The sequence below is a fragment of the Pteronotus mesoamericanus genome, unplaced genomic scaffold (assembly GCF_021234165.1).
Source record: "Pteronotus mesoamericanus isolate MK-2021 breed Mesoamerican mustached bat unplaced genomic scaffold, CSHL_Meso_final contig_101, whole genome shotgun sequence".
NCBI classification, from domain to species: Eukaryota; Metazoa; Chordata; class Mammalia; order Chiroptera; family Mormoopidae; genus Pteronotus; species Pteronotus mesoamericanus.
In genome coordinates, this window is record NW_026555001.1 from 13,983,263 (window position 1) to 14,010,944 (window position 27,682).

General features: G+C 56.5%; 1 protein-coding gene across 1 annotated transcript in view; it reads right to left on the reverse strand.

Moving 5' to 3' along the window:
• TOGARAM2 (TOG array regulator of axonemal microtubules 2) overlaps positions 1–23,181 on the reverse strand; it is a 38,118-nt gene extending 14,937 nt beyond the window's left edge. Inside the window, exons 1-14 of the mRNA XM_054565694.1 lie at positions 23,154–23,181; positions 21,054–21,194; positions 19,147–19,428; positions 18,830–19,041; positions 17,832–18,022; positions 14,257–14,303; positions 11,738–11,904; positions 9,030–9,201; positions 8,663–8,827; positions 6,978–7,131; positions 6,175–6,280; positions 5,183–5,418; positions 3,118–3,276; positions 30–147 (exon numbers count right to left, since the gene is read on the reverse strand). Of these exons, the coding sequence (XP_054421669.1) occupies positions 30–147; positions 3,118–3,276; positions 5,183–5,418; positions 6,175–6,280; positions 6,978–7,131; positions 8,663–8,827; positions 9,030–9,201; positions 11,738–11,904; positions 14,257–14,303; positions 17,832–18,022; positions 18,830–19,041; positions 19,147–19,428; positions 21,054–21,194; positions 23,154–23,181 (2,178 nt within the window). The remainder of the gene's footprint in view (positions 1–29; positions 148–3,117; positions 3,277–5,182; positions 5,419–6,174; positions 6,281–6,977; positions 7,132–8,662; positions 8,828–9,029; positions 9,202–11,737; positions 11,905–14,256; positions 14,304–17,831; positions 18,023–18,829; positions 19,042–19,146; positions 19,429–21,053; positions 21,195–23,153) is intronic.
• Between the last annotated feature and the right edge of the window lie 4,501 nt (positions 23,182–27,682).

The window sequence follows — 27,682 nt, forward strand, 5'->3', positions numbered from 1 at the left end:
CCCAGGACCCATCCCACCAACCAACTCACCTGCTGTTTAATGGCCGCCATGACTTTCCGCAAATCGTGGGACGGGAGGGACTGCTTCAGAAATGCATCAAACTTCGTGTTCGACATCAAGGTATTCACCATCTTCCGGCCGTAAAACCTGCCGCAGGGCAAAGAGCAGGATGAAGAAGCAGCCACAGAAATGCATCACAAATGTGCTGCACGACTGCACTTAATTTTCTAATTATAGTAACTGGTGTCTAATGCTTTTTCTAATTATGGCAAGAACCCTTACCCAGTTAAAAACTAGATTGATAAAAAAAAAATAAATAAACACTATTCATACTCCCATTACCAAGAGAAAAACCGCTATTATATTTTTACATGTTTTCTTCATCGTCTTTCCCTATACATACATTTAGCTTATATCCGAATGCATATACAACTTGTATCTAGCTTTTTTTCACTTTATCATTAATCATCTTCCCATGTCACCCTTTTTAAGAGGTACATAATATATCATTGGATGATTATACCAAAAATGTAGGTAATTTTTTTTTGTATGGGACACTTAGAAGTTTGAGGAAGGGTGCAGTAGGGCAATATAGAAGAGAATGGTAAATTCTACCTGGTGAATAGTGGTAGGTGGGGAAGAGAATCAGGGAGGGCTTCATGGCAGAGGTGACCCCTGGGTTGGGACTCAAATGGTGAGTAGGAGTTCACAAGTGGGACAGGATCAGGGAGTAAATAAATGGGAGGAGGGGGACCTTCTAGGGTCCATAAAGCAGCATGATGTGTCAGCAGGTGAGGACTGGGAGAAAGGCAGACTGGGACTGGGCCCAGGAACAGAATAGGCTGGAGAAGAAGGTAGGACCGGTTTAGGGAGCTGGGAAGGAATCAGGCTTGGGCAGGCAGGCAGTGGGAAGCTGAGGAAGGGTCTGATTTGCCCTTTGATCAAATCAAAATGTCCCTAACAACAGTGCAGAGGATGGCTCTCTGCGGATAGGGCTGGGACAGTATCACTGCCTTCAGCGACACTGCCTCACCTGTGGAGACGGCCCTTCACCTGCCCTCTCAGGAACAGAAGGTAACATTACTCGTGGGTCAGGTTCTTCTTTAGGTCGGGTAAAGTATTTGGTGGCTGCTTTGCAAGAAAATGTGGGATTTCAGTCATTCCTTCAACGATGCATGTTTGCATTAACATCTGATTTATACCCTGTCACTCTATTTCCATGCCTTTCCTCATATGCAATATGTTTTTATTTCAATGCTGAGTAATGGTGTAATATTTCTAAGACATTTTAAACAGCAATTAAGTTCAACAATTCCTCACAGAGCATCCACAGTGACTTATTAAAATAAATATGAAAGGCTAACAAGCAAAGAAAGGTTCATAGCATAGTTCCAACAGCACAAATTATAATGCAAAGGTTTATACCATGAGCAAGTTTGCAAATGTGCAGGTTGTAAAACCTAAGTCATAATTGCTCCCTGGTCAATAACTGTGATTTGCCTCTGTTTGTAAGATATTAAAATGTGGGGAGGAAGTGTGTGTCTTAGAATCAATGAAGTGTGAAATTCCCCATTCTGTATCTTAGATGACTCAGTAAATAATAGTGACTTTTAACAATACAGGGAACACAGCCAAAGAAGCAGGCTTGGGGAGAAGGCAATGAGTTCATTTCGGGACACTTGGCACTGAAGATGACAGGTGGACGTCCTGGTGATGGGTCCTATGGAGCATCAGAGATACGGGACTCAGAGGGTGTGGACCAGAGCCACCGGAAGTGATGACACAATTCAGGGAAAGTTGCAAGAAGAGGACAAGGACTAAAGACACTCCTGTGGCCACCTGCATTCAGAAGACAGGTAGGGTAGAGAAAGGGCCACTGAAGGACAACGGGACCCAGGGACTCCAGTGCCGTGGAAACGAGAAGCATAAGGTTCTGGGGAGGAAAATGAAGTGTAGTCAACACCATCCAATGTAAAAGAATGGAGAGGGGTACTAGATCTGGAGAGATACTAGACTTTGAGGTTCATCCCCCACTGACAATTAAAACAAACTGGCCAATATTGCTCATTTCAGTAAATGGTAATACTGTTCACCCAGTTGCTCAGTTTATAAACCTAAACGTCATCTTTGCTCCCTCTTTAAAAGCCTCACCACCCACCTCCTGTGGGTTCTGCCTTCAATATAGACCCAAATCCACCCCTCCTCTCCCTGCAGCCAACCTCCAGCGCCTCTTGCCTGGCCAGTGGGGTAGCCGTCAATCATCCGGTGTCCCTCCTCCATCCTGACCACTCACCCACTATCAACGCTCCAATGAGCAGCCAGAGAGGTTCGGTGTGGGTTTTTTTTTATTGTTTTTTGCTTTTTTGTTGTTTTGGGGGTTTTTGTTTGTTTTTCTTTGGTGCAGAGTGGGTTTTTTTGTTTGTTTTTTAGTAAAAGGCTAGCAAGCATAAAAAGAAACAGTCAAACTAGTAACTGGGAAACAAAGAACTCCGAAACCACAAGCCGGCACATTCACCCATTAGATCAATAAAAATCGGAGATCCGGTTAGTGCACCGCTGTGAGGAGGCAGGCACACCGTGGGCGCTGCGGGCGGAGCGGCCTGCAGGAGGGAGGCTCAGCTTGTTTTCTCCTCCATGTCCCTCAGCTGTATCTAAAATTATCATAATTATTTATTTGTTTATTGTGCATCTTCCCCACTAGGAGGTAAACTCCAAGAGAGCAGAGTCCTAATTTTTCTTATTCACTGTCATATCCATAACAATGAAAAGAGTGCTCATTAACTATCTCTTGAAAAAATGAATGCACTGTGTTTACAAAGGATGGACCTGAGGTGGGACAGGAACAAGGGCAAGGTCGTGGGGGCTGCAGGGAGAAGGGGAGGTGGGACATGGAGGTGAGGGGTTCTGACCGTTCCCTGAGCAGGCCTGGCTGTGACACCTGGCTGTGAGCAGGCCTGCCTGGGGACAGCAGTAAGGAAAGAACACAGGTCTGCCCCTCCAACTGCCCATCCACAGGATCCTGGGGAGGCGGCGCCATGCGGGCCACGGCTGGCTGGTCGCCTTACCCGCCCTGGACTGGCCAGGTCAGCCGGCCCCAGGCCCCTGGCCCCGCATTACCTGGTGTCCTGGTTGGAGTCCTGGGCTAGTCTCACCAGGTTGCGCACCAGCATGTCCGTACTGTCCCTGGTGCCCGAGAGAAGCTTCTCGGCGCCAATCTGCTCCAGGACAGCCGAGAGGTGCTCCGCAGTGCATTTCCGGACTAAGGGGTTTCTGTGGCTGAAAGAAGCAACAGCACAGTCAAGGGCTCCGTCAGGGAATGGGATGCAGGGGTCCCCACGCTGGCACACATGGACCTACAATTGTGCGCCCACGTTTGATTCTGTGATGGGCTCTGAATTCTGTCCCCTGTGGGCTAAGGGGAATCTTTGAGGAAAGAGCAGAGCCTTCCCAACAATGGAAGTCAGGACAACGACAGCCACAGTGGGACAGGGAAGAAAAGGGAAGCCACTTGGTCTTCCCTGGATACACCTGTGCCCACTGTTCTCTGCGCCTCCCTGAGCTCACAGTGTGCCTTTGTGTAAGTGGACACCCTGTCTCTTCTCCACCTGGAAAGATCCTACCCAGTCAACATCTCCTCTGCCTTCCCGAGCCCCCCAGGCAGACCTGGGTGCTCCCTGGGGTAGCACTGTCCCTGTCCCCTGGGAAGCGCAGGGCCAGCCCTGTGGCTCCCCAGCAGGGCTGGGGCTCCGGGAGAGGACAGCTAGTCTCCCTCCCAGTTGAATCCCCGGCGCCCACTGGTGCCTGGCACATGCCAACACTTAGCGAGAGCTCACGGTTGAGCTGAATTGGGACAGGAGGCAGGGGCGGGGGGTTGACGGGCAATTTGGCCGTCCTAACAGCAGGAACCTCAAATCTGACAAGAGAACCTCATCAGGGTGTCACCTCTTTCTTTTTCCCCTTTATCAAGCAGGGTCCCGGTGTCCACAGTCCATCGGGCCTCGCCAGCCCCTTCCCTCACCCCTTCCATGTTCTTCCCAGTGGGATACAAAGGAACGTTCCGGGCTCTGCCTAGTCAGTGCGGGCCAGGCACCCGCACCCTTAGCATCTGCATCACAATCTGCACTTCAGCCAGGGCCTCAGGACCTCAAGGCCCCCCTGAGGACCCCGACCCTGGCTCCTGCAACAAGGACCAGATTGTAGCGAGGGTACCCTTGGTGCCAGGCACCCCGCTGAGCACCTTCAGCCATGATCTCCTCCACCCCATAAGCTACTGATCTCATCATCTTGCAGGTGAGGAAGCTGAGGCAAAGGGAGGGATCCGGGAAAAGGACAATTAATTTCTCCCGAGTTAATAGCAGCCACAGGAAGCAGGTGATAAATGTTAGGTGCGGGGAGGCAAGCCTTGTTCTAAGGGCCCTTCCATGAATCAGTCTGTTCACTAACTCCTACAACAATTTTATCATTATTGCCATTTTACAGATGGGGGAACGGGGGCACAGGGACGTTCCGTAACCAGGAAGTGGATCCAGCATCCGGGCTCCGGAGCCTCTCCTTCCCCGGCCGCCCCGGGCCCAGAGGCCTGCCAGCGGTTCCCCACGCCCCAGGGACCCTCTGAGAAGCCTCACAGAAGTGAGGCAGAAGTGAAGCAGAAGTGAGAAGTGCTGTGACTGGCTTGTGGTAGAAAGTGTTTTGTTCTCTGGGAGAAAGGGCTTTAGAAATGCTTTTGCTTTTGTTTTTTCCAGACGGGAAAAGCAAATCTGGCTGCGGGGTAGTCATCTAGTCATCGGCCCTTTCTCCTCCCCAGGAGAAGGCTGAGCACGCCAGCCAGCCGAAGAATGACGCGTTGTGCCTTGCTCTGCTGACGGCCTGGGTTTGATCAGAAACGCCCCTCCCCTTACAGACAAACCGGTCTTGGGGGATGTTACCAAGGCCACTATGAGCTCCTACGTTTTGAACAAAACAAGATACCTCTCCCTTTTCAGCCAGGACTTGGGGCTGCCCTGAGCTCATCCCATCGCCTGGCTGGAGGGAGGTGGGTCAGAAGCCCCCCAGAAAGAAGCTCCCCAGCCAAATGTGTGAAGCATTTGCACCATCCCCCGCCTCCTCTCCCATCCCAGGGCCACGGCGCTCCCCTCACCTTCCCAGACCACCCTCGCCCCTCAGACAACTGGCTGGCACATACTAGATGCCCGCTGAGGTGAGGGCCGCCAGGGTTCGGGCAGGGGTCACATGCTCCACCATGGCTGCCAGGGACCGGTTGGCCGCTCTCTGGATGAACTCGCTGGTGTTCCCCATCTTCTGCAGCAGACAGCGGGCAATCTCTTCAGCCTCCTGGTCCATATTCTTCTTCAAGGACCGGAAGAGATCTCCCAGGGTGCTGATGGCCAAGCGGGACACCTTGGAGCGGAGGTTGGTGACCTTGGAGAGAGATGGGAGAGGGACCCTCCAGTGCTGCTGGACCCCAGAACATACCAAGAACGGGGCGCCGCACCACCCCCTACTGCCACCGCCACCGCCACCCTCACCCTGGGCCCAGGCCTTGCCGGGCTGGAAACAGAAACCCTGCAGCAGCTTGGGGCAGAGTAGTTCCATTTTTAAAAAATATTACTGTTGTTATCATTATAATGACTAATTCCATCATTACCACCTGAAATCTGTACAACGGTCTTCAAAGCACTTTTATAAATGATGTCCAATTTGACCTGCACACAGCCCCCACTGGAACAATCTGTCCTGAAGGGGTTGGGGGCATGGCCGCCATCTGTGAGCAGGTGCATCTTATTGCCCATCTGGGACCAGCGCAGGCCCTGGCCCAGCCCCTGGCCCAGCCCCCGGTGGGGGGAAAGGGCTTGGGAAGTGCTACAGCCGCCCTGAGGCTGGGGATCTGGCCCAGAACACTCCACCCCTCCCCTGGCATTCTGAGTACAGAGGACAATGCAGGGCTGTGACACACAAATAAGGAAACCCCAGGCCTCAGGTTTCCAATCTGAGAAACGGGTGGCTACTTCTCACTTCTGGCTGAGGGCTGAGAAAAAAGTAGAGGGCGTTCCTGTCCCAAGGAGCCATGGGCCCCTCCATGGCTTTATGTGACCTGCTTTGAACAGCAGCCCAGGGAAGGGGGACTGGCGGCGGGCGGGCAGGGCACCCGGTACACAGGCGTCTGGGAGGCCTCACCTCCCCAGTCACGGCCAAGGACACTTCGTGCAGCCTCCCAGCGAGGACCTCCGAGTGGCAGGCTGCCAGGCGCCGGATGCTCAGCAGGCCCTTCTCTTTCACGTACCTGAGAAGCAAGTCCAGTGCCTGTCACAGGCAGGTGCGGCAAGAGGGGCAAACCAGGGGCACCCGCACCGTCCACCAGAGCAGGGTGGGGCTTGCTGGCCCCAAAGGCAGGGTTGCCTGGTGTAACACCCAGGCTGAAACCTTCACAGTCCAGTAAAAGCCATTTTAATGGGCCCCTGGCTCAGCCTCACCTAAAAGAGAAGCCCACTCCCAGCCCCTGGGAGCACAGCTGACACAGGCCACTGGTGCCTTCAAGGGAAGGGACTGGAACATGAGGACTGAAGGCAGGGAGGCCTTCCCACAAATGTTCTGGACCCCAAGCCACCAGCGCAGGGGAGGATGCTGGGAGCAGGCTGAGCTTGATGTGGAGAAATGAAGGCTGTGGCCTTTCTAAGGCCCCTTGGGGACATGTGGAGCCACATTTACACCGGCCATGCCTGGCTCCGGTGTGCCACAGAGCAGGACACTGGGCTGTCAGAGGGCGCAGGGCAAACACAGGAGGATGGACTCACACACACATACACATACACACACACACAGCCCCTGCTTCCCCAGGACCAGGCCCTCGCAGGGGGAGAGGTGGGCAGCCGGGGGCCATGGGCGTGGGAGCAGGAGCTATTCTGCAGCTCCCCGCGCCGGGCCCCGCCGGGCCCCACCGGGCCCCGCCATAGTGCGCAGAGGGGAAGGTGGCGCCTCACCAGTCACTGCTGTCGAGACACTGGAGGGCATCCATCAACCCCAGCTCCGGGTTCGAGAAAGGCCTCAACTCCTTAAAGCCCCAAGGATCCATCTCGTCGTCGTCTTCTTCCCACTCGGGGGACCCCAAAGTGAGCACCGCAGGTAGCGAGTTAGCTGCACTCACAGGAAAGAAGAGGAACACGGGGCTTTTAGCAGGAGGCCCCGAGGCTTGGCCCGCAGCAGCGCTGAGCCACCTTGGGTGGGGGCGGGGGAGGCATCAGGGGGTAGGGACTGGGGGCAGCTAAGAAGCCAGCGCCCAGGCTCCGTTCCCTGGGAGGCCACGCACACTACCAGCTCTACCTTCTGTTGCCTCCTCCCACTCCTGCCTTTGCCAGCCTGAATATTACTGTACAAACAAACCAGCCTGTGATGTGCTCCTGGATGCCATGTGATTAAACCCCTCCCCTTGCCACTGATGCACCCCCAGTCCTGCCCTGCCTGTGGTGGGGTGAGCACAGTAGGCCTGTCAAGAAATGACTCCCTTACTCGCGGGGGAGCCCTAACCTCGCACCCCCCAGGAGCCTAAGTTACCAGCTTCTCCCCCTCCACACCCTCCTCCCCCGACTCTCCATCCTTCTGTGAAGTCACGCGAGGGCAGGGAAGGGATCCAAGGCAGGTGGCCCGAGGAAGCAGGGGACAGGAAGGCAGCAGCGAGGCACTTGTGGTCAAGATCGGGCCACACTTGCAGGACTGACAATACCAATATACTTACGTGGTATTTTTCTTCAAATTAAACCACTTTTCAAATCCTACATATGTTTATTTTAAGGGGAAATTTACGTTACTACCGTAATTGGTAAACTAATACTATTTGTCATAAAATATGGTAAATATTCACAGCAAAAGTGAAAGAATGTCATCAACTATAAAAGCTACAGAATTGCAGCCTGCTTCTGACGTCTCAAGCCTGAAGGAAGATCTCTGTTTTAAAAGGATACAGTGTCTGCAGGCCTTACAGACATGCTGAAGCAAACTCGATGAATCCCCAGGATAGAAAGAGAGTGGGGAAGGGAGCACAGAGACAGCGCTCCGCTCTACCACCCTGTCCCCGCGCATCTTACACTTAAAGAAGCTGAACCGGGTTGGTGGTTTCCAGTGCTCCTTAGCAGCAAAATCTTTTTAAGTGAAATCTCACGCGGATGCCCAGTGCACAAAACAGATATTCCTCTGGCAGAAGAGAGACAGAGCCTCCCTTGGCCGCTTCCTGAACATCCCATGGAACCTTTGGGGCCGCAGACCCAGTCAGTCCCCCGTTCTGCCCAGCCCAGCCATCATACGAGGCAGCACGCAGGAGCCCACGGTCTCCCCAGAACCTCCTCTCTCCTTATTCCTGGTGTTTCCAGCTACTTTTGTGGAGGTTGTTTCCCAGCATCTTGGTGCCGGTGCTCCGGTGAGTCCTCCAGGACATGCCGCATAGGCTGGGCACACCCACCCACAAGTCCAATGGTGACTCCCTGGGTCCCCAGCCTGGCCCATAGTGCTTTGACCCCCAGACTCTCTGTTCCTCTCTCTGGTGAGGGGACCACCACCTCTACTCTAACATGGACAGAGCACAGCAGCCAAGTGCACCCTTGCCGTGCCCACAGCACCCAAAGACAGCCCAGCAAGAGGGACACGTGCCCCCGCCGGCCGGGCCGGGCCCCACCTGAAGCGTGGCGGGCGAAGCGGGGCTCCTGCCTGCTGACTGGGATGCTGGGCAGGGAGGCCCGGTTGGCTCGCTTCCTCGGGTTGCCACCGATGTTGTTTCTGCGTGGGCTGCTTATCCCTACGGGCACAGACAGGGTCCCCCTGCTCCGGAGGGGTAGCAGGCCTGCGGGGGCAGAAAAAGTCCCAGGATGGAGCCGGTTCCGTCTGTCCCGTGGCCCCGTTCTCCTTTGGAAATGGGCCCAAGGGCAGGCTTCGAGAGAGCAGGTCTGGCTCCCTGTCCACGCCTGGTGGGGAGCTGTGGCAACCTCTCTTTTGGCCAAGAAGTCTCCCCAGCCCGAGGGCATCCTGCCCGGGGTACCCAGTACCTTCCTTCGTCACAGTTCTGCGGGCACCCAGGCTCTGCGACAGGAGCTCCTGCTCCCGCTCCGGCTCCTGCACCCTCTGGGACAACTCCATCTCCTTCACCTGCTTTAACCGCATCTTCTCCTGGGCGGACTTGGAGATGGCGACCTGGATGTGACACAAGGTCAAGGCAAACTCCATTACCCTTGGGGACCCAACTGTGCTTTCCATACCTTCATTCATTTCATCGTGTGCCAATCGCTGTTCTGAGAAGAGACAAAATGACCAAGTCCTTGCTCCTAATAAGCGGCTATGGAATGGGGAGCCCAAGGGACAAAGAACAAACAGACCAGTCTCTAAGGACAGGCAATGCATCCCAGCAGGAACGTAAGGGACAGAGGGTGACGGGGTTTCGGTTTTAGGTAGGGGGGCCCAGGGGGACTAGCCGACCAGGCGAAGTGCAGGTAGAGATGTAAACAAACGAGGCAGCAGGGCAAGCAGAATTTGAGAAGTGTCCTCCGCAGAGGGAACAGCAGAGGGAACAGCGAATGCAGTTGCCCTGAGGCTGGAGTGCGCTGGGCTTGCTGGGAGCAGTGAGGATGGTACTGGCTGGGGCAGCCAAGGCAGAGGATGGCGGGCTGTGGGCAGGAGCGAGCATGCGCGGGCTTGATGGCCCCTGCTGAGGACTTCGGCTTTTCCTCCGAAGGACACAGCGAGCCACTGGAGGTTCTGCACAGAGGAGTAACATGATCTGACTGCCACTGGGGGCGGGGGTTCTTTTTTATAACTTATTACTGCTCTTTCTTATAATTTATTTTGAAATGACTTAAGACTCACATGATGTTGCAAAAATAGAACCAAGTTCCCATGCAATGGGGTGAGGGGCTTGTGCCAAGGTAGCGGGAATGGGGATGGCAGACGGGCCAGTTCTAGACAATTTCAAAGCAGAGCCCGCTGCTCTTGCTGGTGTGTGAGGTGTGCGATGAGAGAGAGAGGGGAGGGGAGGATGCGCCCAAGATTTTTGGCCAGAGCAGCAGGACGGCTGGAGTTGCCTTTTATTACCACTCGCTGAGAGGGGGCATTGAGAAAGGGAGGTTTTGGGGGGGTCGAGGTTTTGGGGGGGTTAAGGTTTCAATAGTTGATTTTTGGACAAGGTAAGTTTGAAAGATAATTAGATACCTAAACAGGGATGGTGAGTATGTATATATATGTATATACCTATATATGGTTATATATTATAGACCTATAATTTTTATATAATTACATATGATAATTTAGGGTTGTATGTATACAATTTAACTGCCACTGGGTGTCAGGGGAAGGTCTGGGCTGGAAGGGACATTGAGTCCTCAGCACATAGATGGTACTTAATGCCACGGATTAGATCAGGTCACAAGGGTCAGTATAAATGCACAGGAGGCCAGAGGTCTGAGCTCTGGGGGCCCGCAGCACGCAGAGGTCAGGAACGCGAGGAGGACCAGCCAGGCAGGGGCTGCCTTAATGCAGGCAGAGAACCAAGGAAGAAGCCCCCACCCCTAGGCGGGGAATGCAAGTAGAATGCACTACAAAGGTTGCTGATGGATCAAGTTAAAAGAGGGCAGTGAGGTGCCAGCCCTGGCAGGGGGACGGTCATCAGTGGCCTAGACGTGGGCAGTTTCAGTGGGGCCGTGGGGACCAGGCCTGACTGCAGTGGTCTCAGGCGAGAACGGGCTCTGGTTTTCGAGAGAGCTGTTCTGGTTTTGTTCTGTTTTGTTAAGATGCAAGAAACAACAAGGAGCTAAGATGCTGATAGGAATGATCCCCTTTCGAGGAGAATATGGTTTTTGCAAGAGAAGGAACACGATGCTAGAGCTGGAATATCAGACAGATTGAGCTAGAACAACCGGAGATGGCCGTGCGTGAACAGGACGCTTGACCTTGAGATGCCGGCGGGGGAGGAGTTATTCCCGGAGCCGAGGCCCCCGGTGTGGCCGTGGGAGTGAGTGGCTAAGGCGAGGTGGAGGACGGGGTCGTTCGCAGCACGGAATCATCCTCCTTTGTCCCGGCCCTGTCCCCTCGCCGCGGTGGGAGGACCGTGGGCCCCGGCCTTACCGTCGCCATCACTGGATCCAGCCCTGACACAGCACCTGCGCACAGCAGGCCTTCGAGATGTGTTTGCTGCGCTTTTACATCTCTGTTTCAAAGAAGGAGCTTGAGTCCCCATCACAGTGACTCTCCCAGCTTTACTAAATTCACTCAGACCAGGGAAGAGAAGCATCTGGGCCAAGGTCACCTTAGAGGTGCAAGCTATTTGTCAGACTGTCAAGCACAGCCTTTGGCTTGTATCTGTCTCAGTCAGCTGCCTCTCAGTTGCTATCTTGGGGGTTGGCTCAGATTACTCGGCCTGGTTCACCTAAGCCCCTCTGCACTCCACATCCTGCTTCCTTCTGGACCACATGTGCCCTCCTTCCTCCCTCCCTTCCTCCCTCACCGCTGCCCTCAGCTCCCCCTGTACTCTCCCCTCTACCCAGTCCTCCTCACCCCTCCTTCTCTGCTCTCTCCTTCCTCTTTTCTTAGCCTTCTCCCCAAGCCCCTTGCAGGCTCTCGCCTTCAGTACTGGGGCGGCTGCCTCTGAGACCCTTCCTTGCTTTCCTCAGGCTGGACCCACACTGGTATAGTTCAAAAACATGCTTGCGTTCAGCCAGGGGTCCACTCTGACCCCTACTTCCTCCTCCCCTGGATTTCCAGATACCTTGGTGCTGCTCTCCTTCTGGTCCTCCTCCTTTAGCAAGGGGTGGGCTTCGTTGGCGTGGCCGGAGGAGAAGGCTGTGTCTGAGGGAGCCGACTGGGGTGAAGGCAGGGCCGGCTTCACAGGGGCCGCAGACCTGTCTCTGGTGGGCGGGGCCGAAGGTTTTGGCGCTGAGGAGTCAGGAGCAAGAAGGGAACTGAGAACACGCAGCACCCTAACCAGCAACTGTCCCTTTGGGAAGCCCTGAGGCTCTATGACCCTGTGACTGTGTGTGACATTTTAGTGCCTAAGCCCCCCACCCTTGATTCTTCGGCCCAGCACTCCCTGGATGGAGAAAGACCCAGGTTAAATTCACTGTACAGAGCTGCCCTGCCAGACATAGCACAGGCTGTCCAAAGACCAATAGCCTCCTCCTTTCATGCATTCATTCATCCACTCATTCACTTACTCAGTAGTTACTGCGCACCTCATTCTACTACAGGGAAGGGCACGGAGGAAGCTGGGCAAGAAACAAGGCCATCTGATCCGTTACCTAAGCAGTTTAAGATACTTCCTGAGAATGTAGATCCAACTTATGGACTTGTGGGTGGGTGTGCCCGGCCTATGAGGCATGTCCTTGAGGGAGGTATGTCCCTCAGGAAAAAATGAAACGAGCCCACCGACCATTTTACACCAGTGTGCACCTGTCTGAGGCTACGACACAGCGGGAAGGGGCCAGAGAACTGATGCTGACCCAGTCCTCTCATTTTACAGATGGGAAGGCTGAGACCCAGCGACCTTCAGATGCCCTTGTGACACACACTTGTTTCCAAATGACATCAAATCCATGGCATTTCTTTGTCACTCTATATTCCCCTGATCAAATGATTTTAAAAATACATTCTTATTAGGGAAACAGGGTGAGGGTAGATTCATTCGTTTTCTTTTAATGAAAGGAATGTTAAGCAGTTTCTCCTGCTCACAAATTTGGAGCTCACCACTGTTGGGTGAACCTGAAGATCGGGGGTCCACTGGGATGAGGGCCACCATCTGGGGATGCCTGAGGCTGGAAAGGACGTCTGAGTCTGGGGCTCTGCGGGGCTCCCAGGGCACCCGGCCCTCTGCCTGGCCCGTGCCTCATGTGAAGGCCCCCTCTGCTTGGAGCAAGGAGTGCCCAAGACGCTGGAGAAGGACCCGTGGCCAAGGAGGAGGAGCCGCTGGCTCGCCTTCCATCTGCCTGGAAGTAAGAGGCAGAACAGAGGGCAGATGTGTCCTGGTGCCAGCTGACCAAGGCAAGGACCACAGGAAGCCACAAGGTTTGGGGCAGCCGTCAGCTTCAGACGATACCACGTGAGCCTCTCTGGACCAGGAGCGTTATGAGTATCGGGCTGTATTACCCCCAGGTGACAGCTGGAGAAGCAGAGCCCCGTAAGGACTTGGCTATTTTGAATCCTCCCTCCCCACCTACACCTCCAGGAGACACACTGGAAAGCCTTGTCCAAACAGCCTGCCCCTGCCCCCAGGCTGTGGGGACCTGGTTCCTCAAGCAGCAGGTAGGCAGGCAGACAAGGGAGTGGTTAGGGACCGGGATGTCCTGCCCAAACCCCCACGCCGGCACTCTCAGGGTCAGCTCTAAGGGACGCCCGGGGTGCCAGGGCGCGTCACACCAGGCTGTCTGAGCTCACCCGCCATGGCCCGGCCTGGGAAGGGGGCAGGCGCAGCTGCCGCAGGGGCTTCTGTGCCAGGCCTGCCTCTCGGGCGCAGCTGCACATCCTGACCCGGGCCTCTTGGGCAGCAGCCTGCGCCTCGCCAGCCGACCCACCTGCTGAGCTGATTACGAGAGAGACCTGCAGGCAGCTGGACCAGGAGCGCACTCCCCTTGCCGATGAGGCTGGGCTCAGGGCGCTCTGCCAAGGTGCCCTCACCTAACCTGCCCAGGGGTCAGCCTCGGGCCACCGTGCCTGCATCTCCGCAGATGGGTCACCGGGTGGAGAGCCTCCTCCCCTCCCACCGAAGCCCGTCTCCCCGCGCCTTCCCCGCCCCGCTGGCCCTGTTCCCCGACCCTGAGGCCTGCTGGCTGACTCCCGGCTTGTGGGACGCGGGGTAACTTCTCTCCCCGCCCGGTAAGGAACACCCTCCTCCACCTGCCTCACAGAGCGCAGGGGCAGCTGCGCGGGGTGCTGCTTTGGAGCCACGTGGGCCCACGGGGCGACGCACGGGGCTGGCTGCCTTCCACGCTCCGAGACCAGGACAAGGTCTGGCTCCCTGAGCCTCAGTCGTCCCTTCTTTGGCCAAAGGGGCACAGCGCCTCCGCCCTCAGCTGGGTCCTTGAGAAGCTCCTCGCACTGGTGCCCATCAACACGCGGGCACAGCTGGGGCCACCAGTGTGGCAGGACCGCTGACGTCGGCGTCCCCATCCCAAAAGTGAGGGGCCGGGATCCGACAGCTCCCGGGTCTCTCCTGGCCCTAATTCTGATCCCATGACCCAGCACAGGAACCCGAGCATTGAATTACAAATGGGGGTGCGCGTGGACAGTACGTACCCAGAGATTTAGGGGTCTTCTCCCGAGGCCCACTCTCCCGAACCAATCTTAAAAGAATGGGGGAGAAAAAAAGCACCGTAAGCAATAGCAAGGGAAAGCTGCCGCCATGAGGAGCCCTGGGCAGGAAGCTTGAGGTCTGGTGACACCCGAGGTCGGGGACACTGCGGAAGGGGGCCCTGTAAAGCAGCTCGTAGCCAGGGGTTCAAAGCTACAGTAATGCAGCTCCTTCCGCCAACTCCGGGGAAGGCTGGTGCCCAGACACAGCTCTGAGCCCCCTTTCCCGGCTGCATGGACCCCCGATTCCCTGGGAGGCCAGTCTGTCTGCCGAAACCGCTTGGTCTTAAGGAAAGCCCACCCCCCGCTGTGACCTGCAGCAGGTCAGGGCCACCTCTCTTCTCAGTCTGGGGCAGACTGAGCGCGAGTCCTCCGCACTGTCCCCCCACCCCCCGCTCATGAGAGCCTGACCCCTAAATACCCACCCCGTGCACCCCAAGAGGGATCGAGTTCCTTTGCAGTTGATGGGAAATCCCTACTGTTTGTCTTAGATCCCAAACTACCCACAGGAAGGGAATAGAGAGACATTTCTGCACTGGTTTTAATAGTTGATACTTTAAATAGGCAGCACCATTTACTCATTCAACTGATATTTGTTGAAGACCTACTCTGCGCTGAACACAGTTCTAGACCCTTGGGAGTGGCGAGTGTCAATAAATCAGAGGATGACCCCTCCCCTCCCTCCGAGAGCTTACACTCCACGAGGACCAGGTCCACCAATGTGGCTTTTCTCTTCTCATGGGGAACTGCACGAACACCGGGACCCCTGGGGTTTGACGGCGTAAAAACCACAGCAAAAGGACTGGGAGCCCACATCCTGTGTGCTGACCTCAGAGGGCTCACCCAGCAGAATGACCCAGGCTGGAGTGGCTGGAGGGCGCGCAGCAGGAGAGCCCACGTCAGTGCCTGCCCGGTCCCAAGGGACCTCTGTCCCAGGCAACCATGGCGGACAGAGGGCCTGGCAGCCGCCTAAATGCCCGGTCACTCCTTCACATCTCTCCCCGCCTTCTCCTTTTCAAAAACCCTCCCACAGCCTTCAGAACTCAGCTTGGGCCTCACCTCCTCCAGGAAGTCTTCCCAGCCTGACAGATCATCTGCCACTGGGCTCCCCAGAGTGACAGACAGATTTCTATCCTAGCAGTTAACTCACTGGGCTTCAAGTCAATGGTTTGCTTGTAAATCTCTCTCATGAGCCACTAGAACACAGATGTCGGGGCTGGCTTAGCTTTGTTTCTGCAGCACCTGGCACATAGTAGGTACTTAATAGTTTTAAAGTGAGTCAGTGGGAGGATGCATGGGTGCAGATGGATGAATGGATGGATGGATGAAAGAAGTGGTAACTAAGGCTCCTCCCCACCCATTGGCTAGAGAGTCTCGCAGAGCCAGTGAAGAGGCATCTGTGTCACATCCCGACAGCAAGGGGGCAGATATTTGTGATGTGACCATCCATGCCAGGCACCAAGCTTGGTAGCACAGAAGCCACAGAGATTTCGAGATACGGCCCCCGCCCTGTTGTGCTCCAAGTTAAAGAATAGAATGGGTTTAAATAAAAGTTGAGCAAATCAACAAAAAGGTGCAGGCGGGCCCCCGACAGGCTTCACACCATGTGGACAGTGCAGAGAAGTCACCTCCCACCCAAGGCGAGCCGGGGAGACCCTAGAGCGAGGGCCAAAGTGGGGCCAGGGCCCGAGAACAGTAGGAACTGGTGGCGGGGCAGGGTGAAAGGCTCCGTGTGGAGCTTCAGGGATGGAGAGAGGAGGTGCCATTCGGGCTGGGCAGCCGCAGGGCCCTGGCAGGTGGGAAGGCGCCTGCAGAGCAGCCCAGGAGTGGGGAGCGGCGAGCTGGGGCACCTTGAAGGGCAGACCAAGGAGACTCATCTTTAAGCTGCTGGCAGCAGAGAGTCAGTACAGGTGAAGTGCATGGGCGAGGTGTATGGGGTGAGGGGGGAAACAAAAGATTAGATCCAGGGTTCAGAGCTGCGGGGGAGGGGGCGGGGGAGGAGATCAAGAGGGAGCCAGTAAGTGCAAAACGGAGGCCTGAGAGGAAGGGAGCATCAAGGGAGGGGGGAGCCCTTGTCTTTTAAGGAAGACCTGCCGGGGATGAGGCGATCTGTTAGGACCGAAGGCAGTAGGGGCAAGAGTCACAAACGGTGCCAAGATGGGAGATGAAGGAGGAGGCCTGCCCTGGGGAGGAAGTCAAAAGGTCGTCGTGGGGGAGGCAGCTGGGGGACACAGGAGGTGCTAGGTGGTGCTGCAGTAACACAAGCTTGACTCTGGGGAGGCCTCTGGGCACAGCAAGGGGTGTGGAAGTCACCCAAGCCACCCGCACAGGTAAGATCCCAAGGAAGGACAAGCAGATGGGAGACAGGGCCCTGGAACGAATTCCAGAAATCGCCACATTTAAGAGACTGATGAAAGAGGGCACTCGGGAGGCTGCCTGGAAGGCCGAGAAGCAGGCAGAAAGCGAGAAAGGGGGAGGAGGAGAAGAGTTCTCAGAGCAATGTGCCGGCCACTTGTCTGGAGCCGGAGAGTCATTCTAGCCACCAAGAACGCCTCTCAGAGGCGAGAAAGGGGCAGATGTACAAGCAGGAAAGAAGGAGGGAGCGTCTGACAGGGAGGGAGAAGAGGCGGTGGGGCAGGCCACTGGGTGAGGACCAAGCATGGAGCTCAGGTCCCGGAGCAGGTCCACGGACAGCTCCCCACGCTCCAGTGGGGGGAATATGGGGACACGGGTGCAGACAGAGGGAAGGCAGCATGAGAGACACAGAGAGTAAAGGGCGGAGAGAAACGGAAGTCAGTGCATCGGGCCCCAGGGAAATGGCAGAGAAGTAAGTCACAGCAGGAGACTGGCCATGACCTGTGGTGGGTGAGCCAGGCCATGAGCCCTTCTCCCTCTCTCCCTCTCCCTCTCTCTCTCCCTCTCTCCCTCTTTCTCTCTCTCTCTCTCTCTGTCATATGTGCACGTGCGTGCGCACACACTCCGACTCCAGTCTGGACCAGCCGCAGGTGTGTGCCTGTCCATCCGCAGAGCACTGTCTGTCCCGCTTACACTCCATAAACTCAAGTTCATTACAGCACAGGGATCCTCTGCCCTGCTGGTTCCCAGCCTTGTTTGGGTATGAAGACCCTTTCAAAGTTTTGTGGACTACCCTCTGCCTGCACCCTCAAACAAGTGATAATGCTTGTATTTTTAGTGTCCATTTATCAAGAGAATACATAATAACAAAGAGCTACCATGAATTCAATAGAACTTTAAACTAACTTGTATTTCATCGATCACTGCAGCAGCCACACACACACCAGGAAACTGGCAGAAGGGACAGGCTGCGGGGAGTCGAGGCCCAGGGCAGGGTAATGACGCCGCGGCCTCCCCAGCTCATGGGTGAGGGGCCTGCCCTCCACACGCCCAGTGCCCCAGAGCTCTGCCCTGGCATGGAGGTTCAGCCATGGGGACCCCAGGCAGACCTTGGGGGGAAAGAAGGAGAGAGGCTTGCAAGGTGGTTTTGACTTAGAGCTGCTTACCGTGCGGGGGGAGCCCTCGGACCCTTGAGGACGTCCCGGCCTGGAAGCAAGAGGCTGGGAAGGGAGCCAGGCGTGCCGGAGGAGGTCCCCGTGGGCACCCCCGCCTTTGGGATGGGTGGGATCACAATGCCGCCCAGTGACTTGTGCATCTTCCGGTCACTGCAGTGCAGGTACTGCCGGGAGATCCGCACCTGGGAGCAGAGGTGGGGAAAGGCCCTGGTCCACAGAACCACCCCCTGCCGGACACCCACCTCCTAGGCCCTCACAGGGGCGGTCACTTCTATCAGGGGCCACCTGGGCGGCCATGCGGGGAAGTGTCCTCTGGTTTCTGTTCCCAGCCACACCTCCCTGGGACCCCCAGAAAGTTTGTTGTTTCCTGGCCTCTTCCAGGCAACAAGACTGGTAAGGGGACCCCTCGTCCCCCTTCCAACCCCTTCTCCCATAATTAGCGTTTGTTTTTCTGTTCCCCTCATTTCAGAAAAATCTTAGAATGTCAGAGCAGGAAGGGATCTTCAAAAGCATCTGGCCCGGTCCCCATTTTTTAGAGGTGTGTGAACTGGGGCCCCGAGAGGGCACTGACTTGGCCAAGGCCACACAGCCAGCGAGAAGCAGAGCGGAAACCGGAGCCCAGACTCCTGAGTTCTCACCCAGCATGCGCTCCCTCCTGCCCCACTCCCTGGCCTTAAATGGGAAGGCTCGGAAGCACGAGGGATTCTGGAGCATTTAGACCAGAGAAGGGCTGGGGGCCACCAAGTGAAGGACGATGGTCACACAGCCTCTGCCTGGATGGGGGCAGCCACCCAGAGCTCCCAGGCCAGCGATAACAGTTTTGGCGGCTGTGGAGGAGATGGGATGCGGGCCCCCAAGCCCCTCCAGTGCATCCCCATCCCTCAGACACCTCTGGAGAAACATGGAGCTCGGGAACAGGGGTTGATAAGGGATGGAAGGAAAGACAGAGGGACAGAGAGGCAAAACTCAGCGTAGTCGAGTCTCCTCACCTCCTGGGCACCGGATCTCCTCTCCTGGGGCCCCTGGCTGCTCCCAGGCTGGTCCGGGCTCCTCTCCTTGGTTCCGCTGGTCTCGGGTGTTGTCGGGATGCTCTGGATGGGAGGCATCGGCCTGGGTACCCTCAGCAGCCTCTTAGAGGTGGCCCGGGGAAAGGCACCCCTCAGGGGAATGCCTTTGGGGCCTCCCCCAGGATCCAGAGAGGCTGTATGGGGTGGGGACAGGGAAGAAGTCAGTCCCAGGAGCTCATAAAGTGGGGGTAATTCAGAGGCTGGCGGGGGAGGGCAGGGGGGCAGGGCCCAAGGCTCACCTTGGGTAGAGGCTGCCAAGCCCTCTGAGAGCCTCCTTTTCTTGAGCTTGTCCTTGATCTGGGTGGTGTCCCGGGCCACACTGCTGGCCTCTGACTCCATCGAGGGTGGGGGCAGCAGGGAGTGGGACCCCTGAGACAAGGCCCCGAGGGGTCTAGGGGCATCATTCCTGGCCTGCCAGCCTTGCAGGGGGGCATCCAGCCTGAGGCTGCCAGGGCCGCTGTCTCCACTCAAGAGCGGTGACGGCTTCTCCAGGAGGATGCTGGACGTTGCCTGGAGGGAAGCTGAGGGAAACAGAGGCAAGACTGTCTCGGCGCACAGAGCCCAGGGTGGCACAGAGCACCAGCAAACTCTTTGGCGCTGCCTCATTGGAACCACCAGCCGGTGGCCCGGTGAATCCATCACTCCATGGGGCGATGCATTCACTCGACAGCCCCTAGGAGGGACCTGACCCGAACGAGACCTGTGTCATGAGGTAACTAGGGGGTGAAAAGTGGAGTTGACATGGAGCCCATCACAGCACCTAGTCTAGGGCCATAAATACTTGCAGAAGGCCTTCTGCCCAGGGACCCCCGCCTGCCAGTCTCCAGGACCCAGCCCATTCGCTCGGTATACTGAGCGCCTGACACCCACCAGGGGCAGACAGAAAAGGGTCACTCCTGTGGATCAGAACAAATCCCGCTCCCACACAGATGCCAGCTCATCCAATCACTCCTTCAACAGACACTCCCTGAGCATCTAGTACGCGCCAAGCACTGTCCAGGCGGTTGGAGATGCAGAGGTGTGTGAGGCACACTTTTTTTTTTAATGGAGGTTCTTTTCTTACTACGTTACCTTAGAACAAATTATTTGAAAATAATTTATGATATTACCATGAGAACACATAGACAAGATATAGCAAAACCGTTGTGAGATTTTAAAATCCTCTGAATCTTTTTCTTTCCTCGGTATTAAAACAGTTCAACAATATTGCTCTAAAACAGAATTGCTACCTAGTAACGCCCCAGGGTTTTTTCTTTTCTTTAGGATCTTCAAGTGCCTATTATCCCATTTTAGGATTCCACCCAACATGTCCCTTATGACAGTTTGTGTAGGAATAAAACACAATGTAGAATAGCATCTAATTTCTATTCCACTTGCGTGAACCAGTCTTTATCACTAACGGGCTTTCAATCTATTAGAGAAATCAACTATGTTCCTAAGTGGGTTCATTACAGGGTAAGATGTGAGACATGGCGTAGAAAGACAACAACAAGATGCCTGGTGCACGTACAGGAGGAGGATCTGGAAAACCCTCCCGAAGCGAAGTGTTTGAACTAGGCCTTGAAGGAGCCTGGCCCCGGTGGGGTGGGGGCGGGGAGCACACAAACAGACCCGCTTGCAGAACTGTCCTGCCCGCAGCTCTCCTTGGAGCACCTTGATGTAAACTGTGAGCCCCCGCTGCCCAGGCCACGATACTGGCCTCGTGCCAGCGCCAGACCCAATGAAAGCTGAACTCGGTGCCAGCCACAGGCCTGCAAGGGGGCTGGCCTGGAAGAGGTCATGTGGCCAGCCCAGATTCTGCACCCAAGCACTGGGTCTGCAGGACAGCAGACTCTGTCTTTCTGGGGCTCTTAGGGCTTCCCTGGGGTTTCCAGGAGAGCCAGGCACGGCTGAGGTCCCCACGTCCCCTTTCCGAGGGTCCCCCTCTGTACACCTCCATCCCCCAAGGCCCGGAGTTGAAAGAGCCCACCGCAAACCGAAGGGCATCGTCAGCGGGGATGAGCCCCACACCTGCTCTGTGGTCACCAGCCCTGACCGGGCAGCTGCTGGGCAGTGTGCCCCGTTCTCCACACAAAGACCCCAGCGAGGCAGCCTGGGCACTTGAAAGCCACTTGGTGAGACACCAGGCCGAGCCCTCCAATCTCACCTTCTCCATCAGCCTGCAGCCCGGAGTCGCGGCCCCCGCCTGGGAGCACTCGGGGCCCGAAGCTGGTCCGGGGGGCGCTCCCACAGCACACCGCCACCGGGGCCAGTGCCTTAGCTGGGGACAGAATGGCAAGGAAAGTGGCTTCTCAGAGACCAGCCCTGGGGAGCGGGCTGCCCCGAGCTCTCTGGCCCTGGGGCCTCCGCGGCCCATCCCTCCGCACCAGAGCCTGGCCCTCAGATGGGGGCCTGCTAGCCCCACCCAGCCGGCCAGGTACCATGGTCACCCCAAAGGCCGCGGCCTGCCCCCCCGCCCGCCTCCAGCCCCTTGCCAGGCTGCCGCCCCCCCCCCAACACACACACCCTGTGGCCTTCCTCTCCTAGCTTGGCTCCTCACCCGCCACCACCGCACCCCTTCTCAGCCCTCCTGGCCGCCCTCCCCCTCTATCCCCTGCACCTTGCACACCAGCTGCTCTCACTGGGCCGCCCCTTCCTTGTCATGCCTTTGATTGTCACCACCACGCAGTAACCCCTCACCTGTGCCTTTGGCTCTGATGCCCCGCCTCCCGTGGCAGAGCAGAGAGACCCATTTCCTGCTCCACTGCCTTCTCCCAGAGGCCCGAGCGCCTCCTGGGGTCCTACAAGGAGCCTCCCTCTTCACTCCTGAGCGCCCTGCTCAGCGGCCGGCACCATGGACCCCACTGCACTTGTTTATTAGGAGCTACTCTGTCAGGGACCCAGCCCCTCGCAGCCCCTGGGCTTACAGCACTGGCAAGGCTGACTCAGTCCCCAGTGGGGGTACAATGAGCAACCAGCAATAACAGTGTGGGGGCTGTGAGCCCCAGTGGGGTGGGGACAGGCAGGGCCTCCCGGGGGCAGGACCCCTGAGCTGAGAGCCCGATGAACAGGAGGGGAGACCCAGCTAAGCGCCACTCCTCTGAGAAGCCCTGCATCTGCTCTGCCTCCCAAAGCACCCAGCCCCCTCCACAGTGGATTCTGCCCTCCGTGCCTCTCCCTGCCTGGCCCTGTGGCCTCTGCATTCATCTCTGTAGTGTGAGCCCAGGGGGGCACTTAAATGTTTGCAAACTGAACCAATGGTCGTGGCTCAGCTCCTCCCACACACACTTCAGTACGGGGGCCCTGGTCCACCACCTGGAGAAGCCCCCACGCAGGTGAAAACCCAGCACGCCCACCCCCACGGTGGAAGGTTCCTAAACCAGGAGCCAGGGGTCCGGGCTCCCATCCTGTTTGTGTCCCTGTGTGACCTTGGGGAAATAAGATAACTTGCATGACTGTTTGTCCCCGGATCAGTAAGTTAAGAGCGTTGAACAGGACCAGGGGCTCACACAATCACATCCTCATTCCATTTCTAGGTTTCTAGAGTTTTCTGACGCCTTCAGCGCCTCCTGGGGCCGGATCTGACACTGCACTAAGCTAGGCAGCTGTTTTCCCACCGACGCTGATGTATCACAGCCCAGGGCGCTCTGCCCGGGGCTCAGTGGGCCACCCCTGCCCTGAGGCAGGCTCTGGTGTTCATTCGGGGGCCCCCTGCATTCGCCCCAAGTGGTCGCCTAGCCTCTGCTCCAACCTCTCCACGGAACAGCGGCTCTTCACTTCAGAGCACCCATTCTATCGGGGCAGGACCCGCTCGCCCCTCACTCTCCAGGGGAAACTGAGGCTCACATAACCGGCACCCAGAGGCAGTGCCAGGCCTAGAACCCCGTCTCCTGACACTGAGCCGGCCACACAGTCCCCGCTGTCCTATCTTGTCAGCAGAGGAAATGGGGACACACAGCTCTCCCTGAGACCCCCCAACATCCTCTGGCCATCCTCATTATCCCACCACAGAAGGGGGCAGCCCCTTGGCCGGCCCCCCAGCTCAGAGAGGAGGCTGGGCTCTGGCCGCTCCTCCCCAGGCCAGGGCGCCCTCAGGCAGGAAGCTGAGCCGGAGGACCAGAGTCAGCCCATGGACAGCTGGGCCAGGGTGGGAGGCGTGGCCCTCCTCCCCCACCCCCACCCCCTGGCTGCATCTCCCAGGCAGAGCCCGGTCTCCAGGGTGGGCCACAGAAGATCCTGACCCATGGCCTCCGTGACTGCCTCTTACCTGGGGGGGCGGCGTCACGGTCAGCCATGCCCTGCATGGAGAAGGGGCTTGGGAGATTGTCCAGAGGCAGCAGCTGCTTTCTGGCAGTGAGTACAGCTCTCAAGAGTTCAAGGGCCCCCACCCATGAACATCCAGGGACCTCTGGTGGGGAGGGGGAGAAAGAAGTCAGTTCACGGATAATAAATGCTTTTTAAATACTTCCCAGAACACCTGCTAGGAACTAAGTAAAGCATTCTCTAGTACAACCTGGCACTGGGCTGAAGGACAGTTCTTTTCTGACATTTGGCCTCTCTGAACACTTCAAAGTTTCCAACTGTCAAGGGCACGTGCCTGGGGGCAGTCTCCCTGATGAAGAGCATCCAGGAGACCCGAAAACCTGGCTTTGCAGACATGCCTTAGGGCTGCAGGCATGGAGGGATTTATCAAGGGGAGCCTGACACTTAGTTTCTCCATCAGTTTCCGTTTTTTGCAGAAACCATTGCTCTGCCAGATGCCCCGGAAACTCACAACGAATGTCAAGCTTTGTGATCCCAGCCATCGCTTGGTGGCATCTCCCAGGAGCCAGCTCTCCAGCTTTCCTTCAGGGCACGCCCGTCACCCCCTGCCCACAGCTCTTGGCCCTCATTCTCACCTCGCTGCCAAGCCAAACCTTGGCCCCTCCAAACCTCCTCCCAGCCTCCCATAAACCTCTGGGGCCGGCCATCAGCTCTCATCTTCAACCTAACTTCACTCTCTATGTAACAAGAGTCTCGCCGCAGACTCTGTGACTTCACACAATTTTATAAATTCTTTGCTGAGAAAATGGTGAGCACTTTTTCCCCTGACAGGCAGGGAGATGGGTGGCCAGAGCTGACCAGTGATAAAAATCAGGGGTTAAAGCCACATTTACATGTAAAAGGCCACCAATTTCTACTCCAGGGTAGGTAGCTCCCTTGAGTACCATCTGGGGACAGGGCAGGATGCAGTGCCAACTCCCTTTGGCTGAGCAAGAAATCCCCACTCAGGACTGAGAGAACCTGCCCTCCACCTGGGAACCGCCCGCCACAGTCCCGCCCAGGGCCCAGGAGACACAGCAGCTCCTGGCAACGCTTCTGGCCAAACAGAGGCTCTGGCCCAGCCCACACCTGCTCTCAGGGCCTAGGACCTCCAGGCGCTCGGGTTCTCTGTCTGAAGAGAGTTTTCCTCACAACCAGGGCAAGAAGGCAACTCCCTGTCTGCCTGCTATGGGGATGAGGATTTGGCCAGAGTTGTGACAAGCTGCCAGCCGTGTCCAAGAGACTTAGCATTTCTCCCAAGCCAAGGTGGCCGAAGATTTTCCTCCGCAGGTTCCAACACCCTGCCCCTCCTCCTGCCCCTCCTCGTCCCAGTGGGCTGGGAGAGAGACAAGAGATGGGAACGACGCTGCTTCCAGCAGAGACCAGAAGGAATGTTGCAGAAGAGGACAGACCTTCCCCAGCTGAATAAAAGCAAACAAGCTGGAGTCCGGGTTCTGGGAGCAGGGAGAGCTGCAGACCCCACAGCCTCCCACTACCGCAACTGACAGGAGTTTAGACTTTCTATGCAAATTACATGTAGACAAGCAATATTTAGCCACAGCTCTTGTTGGCAGCCTTGGCTACAGCTGAGAATCTCCTGGGGACTGATTAAAATGACAAATTCCAAGGCCCTACCTCAGGCTCCTATTGAATTAGTCTTCTAAGGGGCAGGCCACAGGGATCTGTTTGTTTTTTTCCCCTTAACTCTCGAGTGATTTTGACATTCAAACAGGATGGAGAACCACTGGGCTGTACAGTTCAGATTCACTTTATAACAAGGTCCCAGCCCTACTTCTCACCTTCAGCTGTCAACATGGTTATTTTTGCCTTGGTTTCCCCAAAGTGACCACTCACCAGAGGCTAAAGAAAAGAGTCGGAGCTGCCAGAGAGGACAGAGAACACAAGCTTCCGTGGCCCCCGCTATGGCAAAGGGCCTTCTGAACTACACTGTCCCCCACCCTGCCCACCACAAACCACCCAGCAGGCCGAATGGCCACCAGCCAAGAGCCCACATGATCCCCTGCCCTGAGGGACACCAGCGGTACAGGAAGGAAACCTGGGTCCCCTCCACAGCCTGCCAAGGCTACCCAGCAGGCTGGGCCACTTTTAGGCCTGCCCCATCTGGGCCTATGCCTTTGACCTCTCAGACCCTCAAGGCCTAAAGTGCAGGGCCTCTTAGGCACCTGCCCAAGGGGAGGCGGCTACAGCTGCATATGGACAACCAACCATCTTTGATGTCTTATGTGAGAGAAATGGGTGGCACCTCCTCAGGAAATCACTTAGCCCAGGACCTGGTAGGAACTTCAAGATCCATGTCCAAACCATAAAAACTAGAATCAGAAATCCCAGCCCAATGGAAACAAAACTTTGGGGTTTAGTGTGGATAGTGCTTAGTGCTGGACCCCACAAGGCACAATTTACTAAGCCCCCACTTGCTCCCAGCACACTCTTCTGGGCACCAAGGAGTGGCTGACCTGAAGGCGCTGACCTGAAGGGCTAACAGCGGGGGGCTCTGGGGACCTATCCTCACTCCCCGATGCTCTGGGTTGCCCAAGCCTGGTGGGTCCTCTGCCCTCGGCCTCAGTTTCCAGCTCAGGGAACGGGGCAGCCAGAGGTAACCGGACGTTGTGCACTCCTTCCACTAAAGCTATGACTACAGAGGTTCCATGGTGACCAGTACCACAGGAATGAAGAAAGGTGGCAGAAGGGACTCAGGTTTCAAGCAGAAAGGAAACAAAAATTAGGACTGGCTCAGTTAAGAATTTCAGCCCCAAGGACAAAAATCCCGACCACCCCGGCGACTTTCCCAGCCCATAGGGAGCAGGCCCTGCCCCACGTCCGCCTGCCTTGCCCCCCGGAGGCTGGCTGACACCCGTCCTGAGAGACCAGACCACAGGCATGGGGGCAAAAGCAAGGCTCTGAGGAGGGAGGAAGGGTCAGAGCCTGGAGCGCAGGAGGGGAGAGGCAGCCCCACCTGCCCCCTCCCGGGGCTGCCGCCCTCACAGCTTCTCTGCGGGGCCGGGGGCCGGTGACACTGCCCACTCCTCCTGTGGAGACCGCTGAGAGGTGTGGTGCCAGGAGGCCGGGGTCCTTCTCTCTCAGACGCGTCTGGTGGGAACCATAGTGCCCGCACCAAGGTGAGCAGAGAAAAGGAGGAGGGGAAAGTGAGCAGAACTGACTTTGAACCCAAAATAAGCCTCCTGTGGAAATACCCTCTGAGGAGAGGCTTAGATCCAGGCACCCCTACCACTCCGCACGCCAGGGTCCAGAACGCTCCTAAATGTCCCCCTTGGGACTCCTAGAACATTGGCTTTGGGGTCAGACGGCTGGGTTGGAGGCCTGCCCCTGCCCCTCTTATCTTAACTTGAGAAATTTATTTAATTCCTCTGACTTTGGTTTCTTCCTCTTAAAAAAAAAAAGTCCTAATAAAAGGTAGTGTTAGGATTAAATAAAGTCATGTGTAAAAATAACTTAGGACCATTACTGGTATAGAGTAGTTGCTCCTCCGTCCCCCCACACACGTGCTCACACGTGCCTGGAAACCCCGGTACCCAGACGGTGAGCCAAGCCCCGGGAGCCAACGCCGTCCATGAGAAGAGCCGGCCATGAGAGTGTGCGCACAGCAAGGACAGCCAGGGAGCAGGGAGGCCGGGCCCGGGTGCCGGGAAAGCCAAGAGAGTAGAGAGCGACCAGAAGTGTCGCCTCAGCAGAGAGGTTGGGTGGGGTAAGGACTGGGAAGGGCCCATTGAATGTGACCATGAGGGAATCATCCAGAAGGTTAGTGACAGCAATTTCTATGTATGTGAGAACCTGGAGGTCACAGAAAGTTGCTGTTGACACTGTGTGGAAGGTCAAAAAGTGTAGACAGCAAAAAGTGTAGACATCTGGAAATGCCGGATGAGAAAGGGAGGAGAGAGATTGGGTGGTAGCTGGAGAGGAATGTGGGGTGGAGGAAGTTTGTGTGATTAGCTCGTTTGTCGTGTGTGTGTGTGTGTGTGTGTGTGTGTGTGTGTGTGTGTGTGTGTGTAAGGATAGGAATTACTACAGCATGTTCACAGGAGGAGAGAAGAGCCAGGAGCAGGGAAAGGCTGAAGGTATGGAAGGAGAGAGGCGCTGATGGGGCAGGAGCCTGGCGCTAACAGGCGGGGCAGGGAGAAGGGTACAGGCACAGGCGGGGGTCGGTCTGCGGGGGGAGGGCACCAGTCCTCAGCACCGGCACCGGAGAGGAGGGCAGCCGGGGGGGGGTCCAGAGGGAGTGGGCAGGGAGGCGAAAGAGGCCAGGTTGGCAGGCAGTGATATTGTCCATGAAGTAGGAGTTAAGACTGCTGAGCTTGAGAGCTGGACTCAGATCCCTGAAGTTCGGAGCAAGGTGTACTCTGACCCCAGATAAAACAAACGATTCCATTCCTTTTCCACTCAGCCCCAGCCCCATGCCTCTATTTTTATTAGCCTACGGCAGGCCTGGTTTCCTCTCTTCTTCCTCCCAAACCCAGG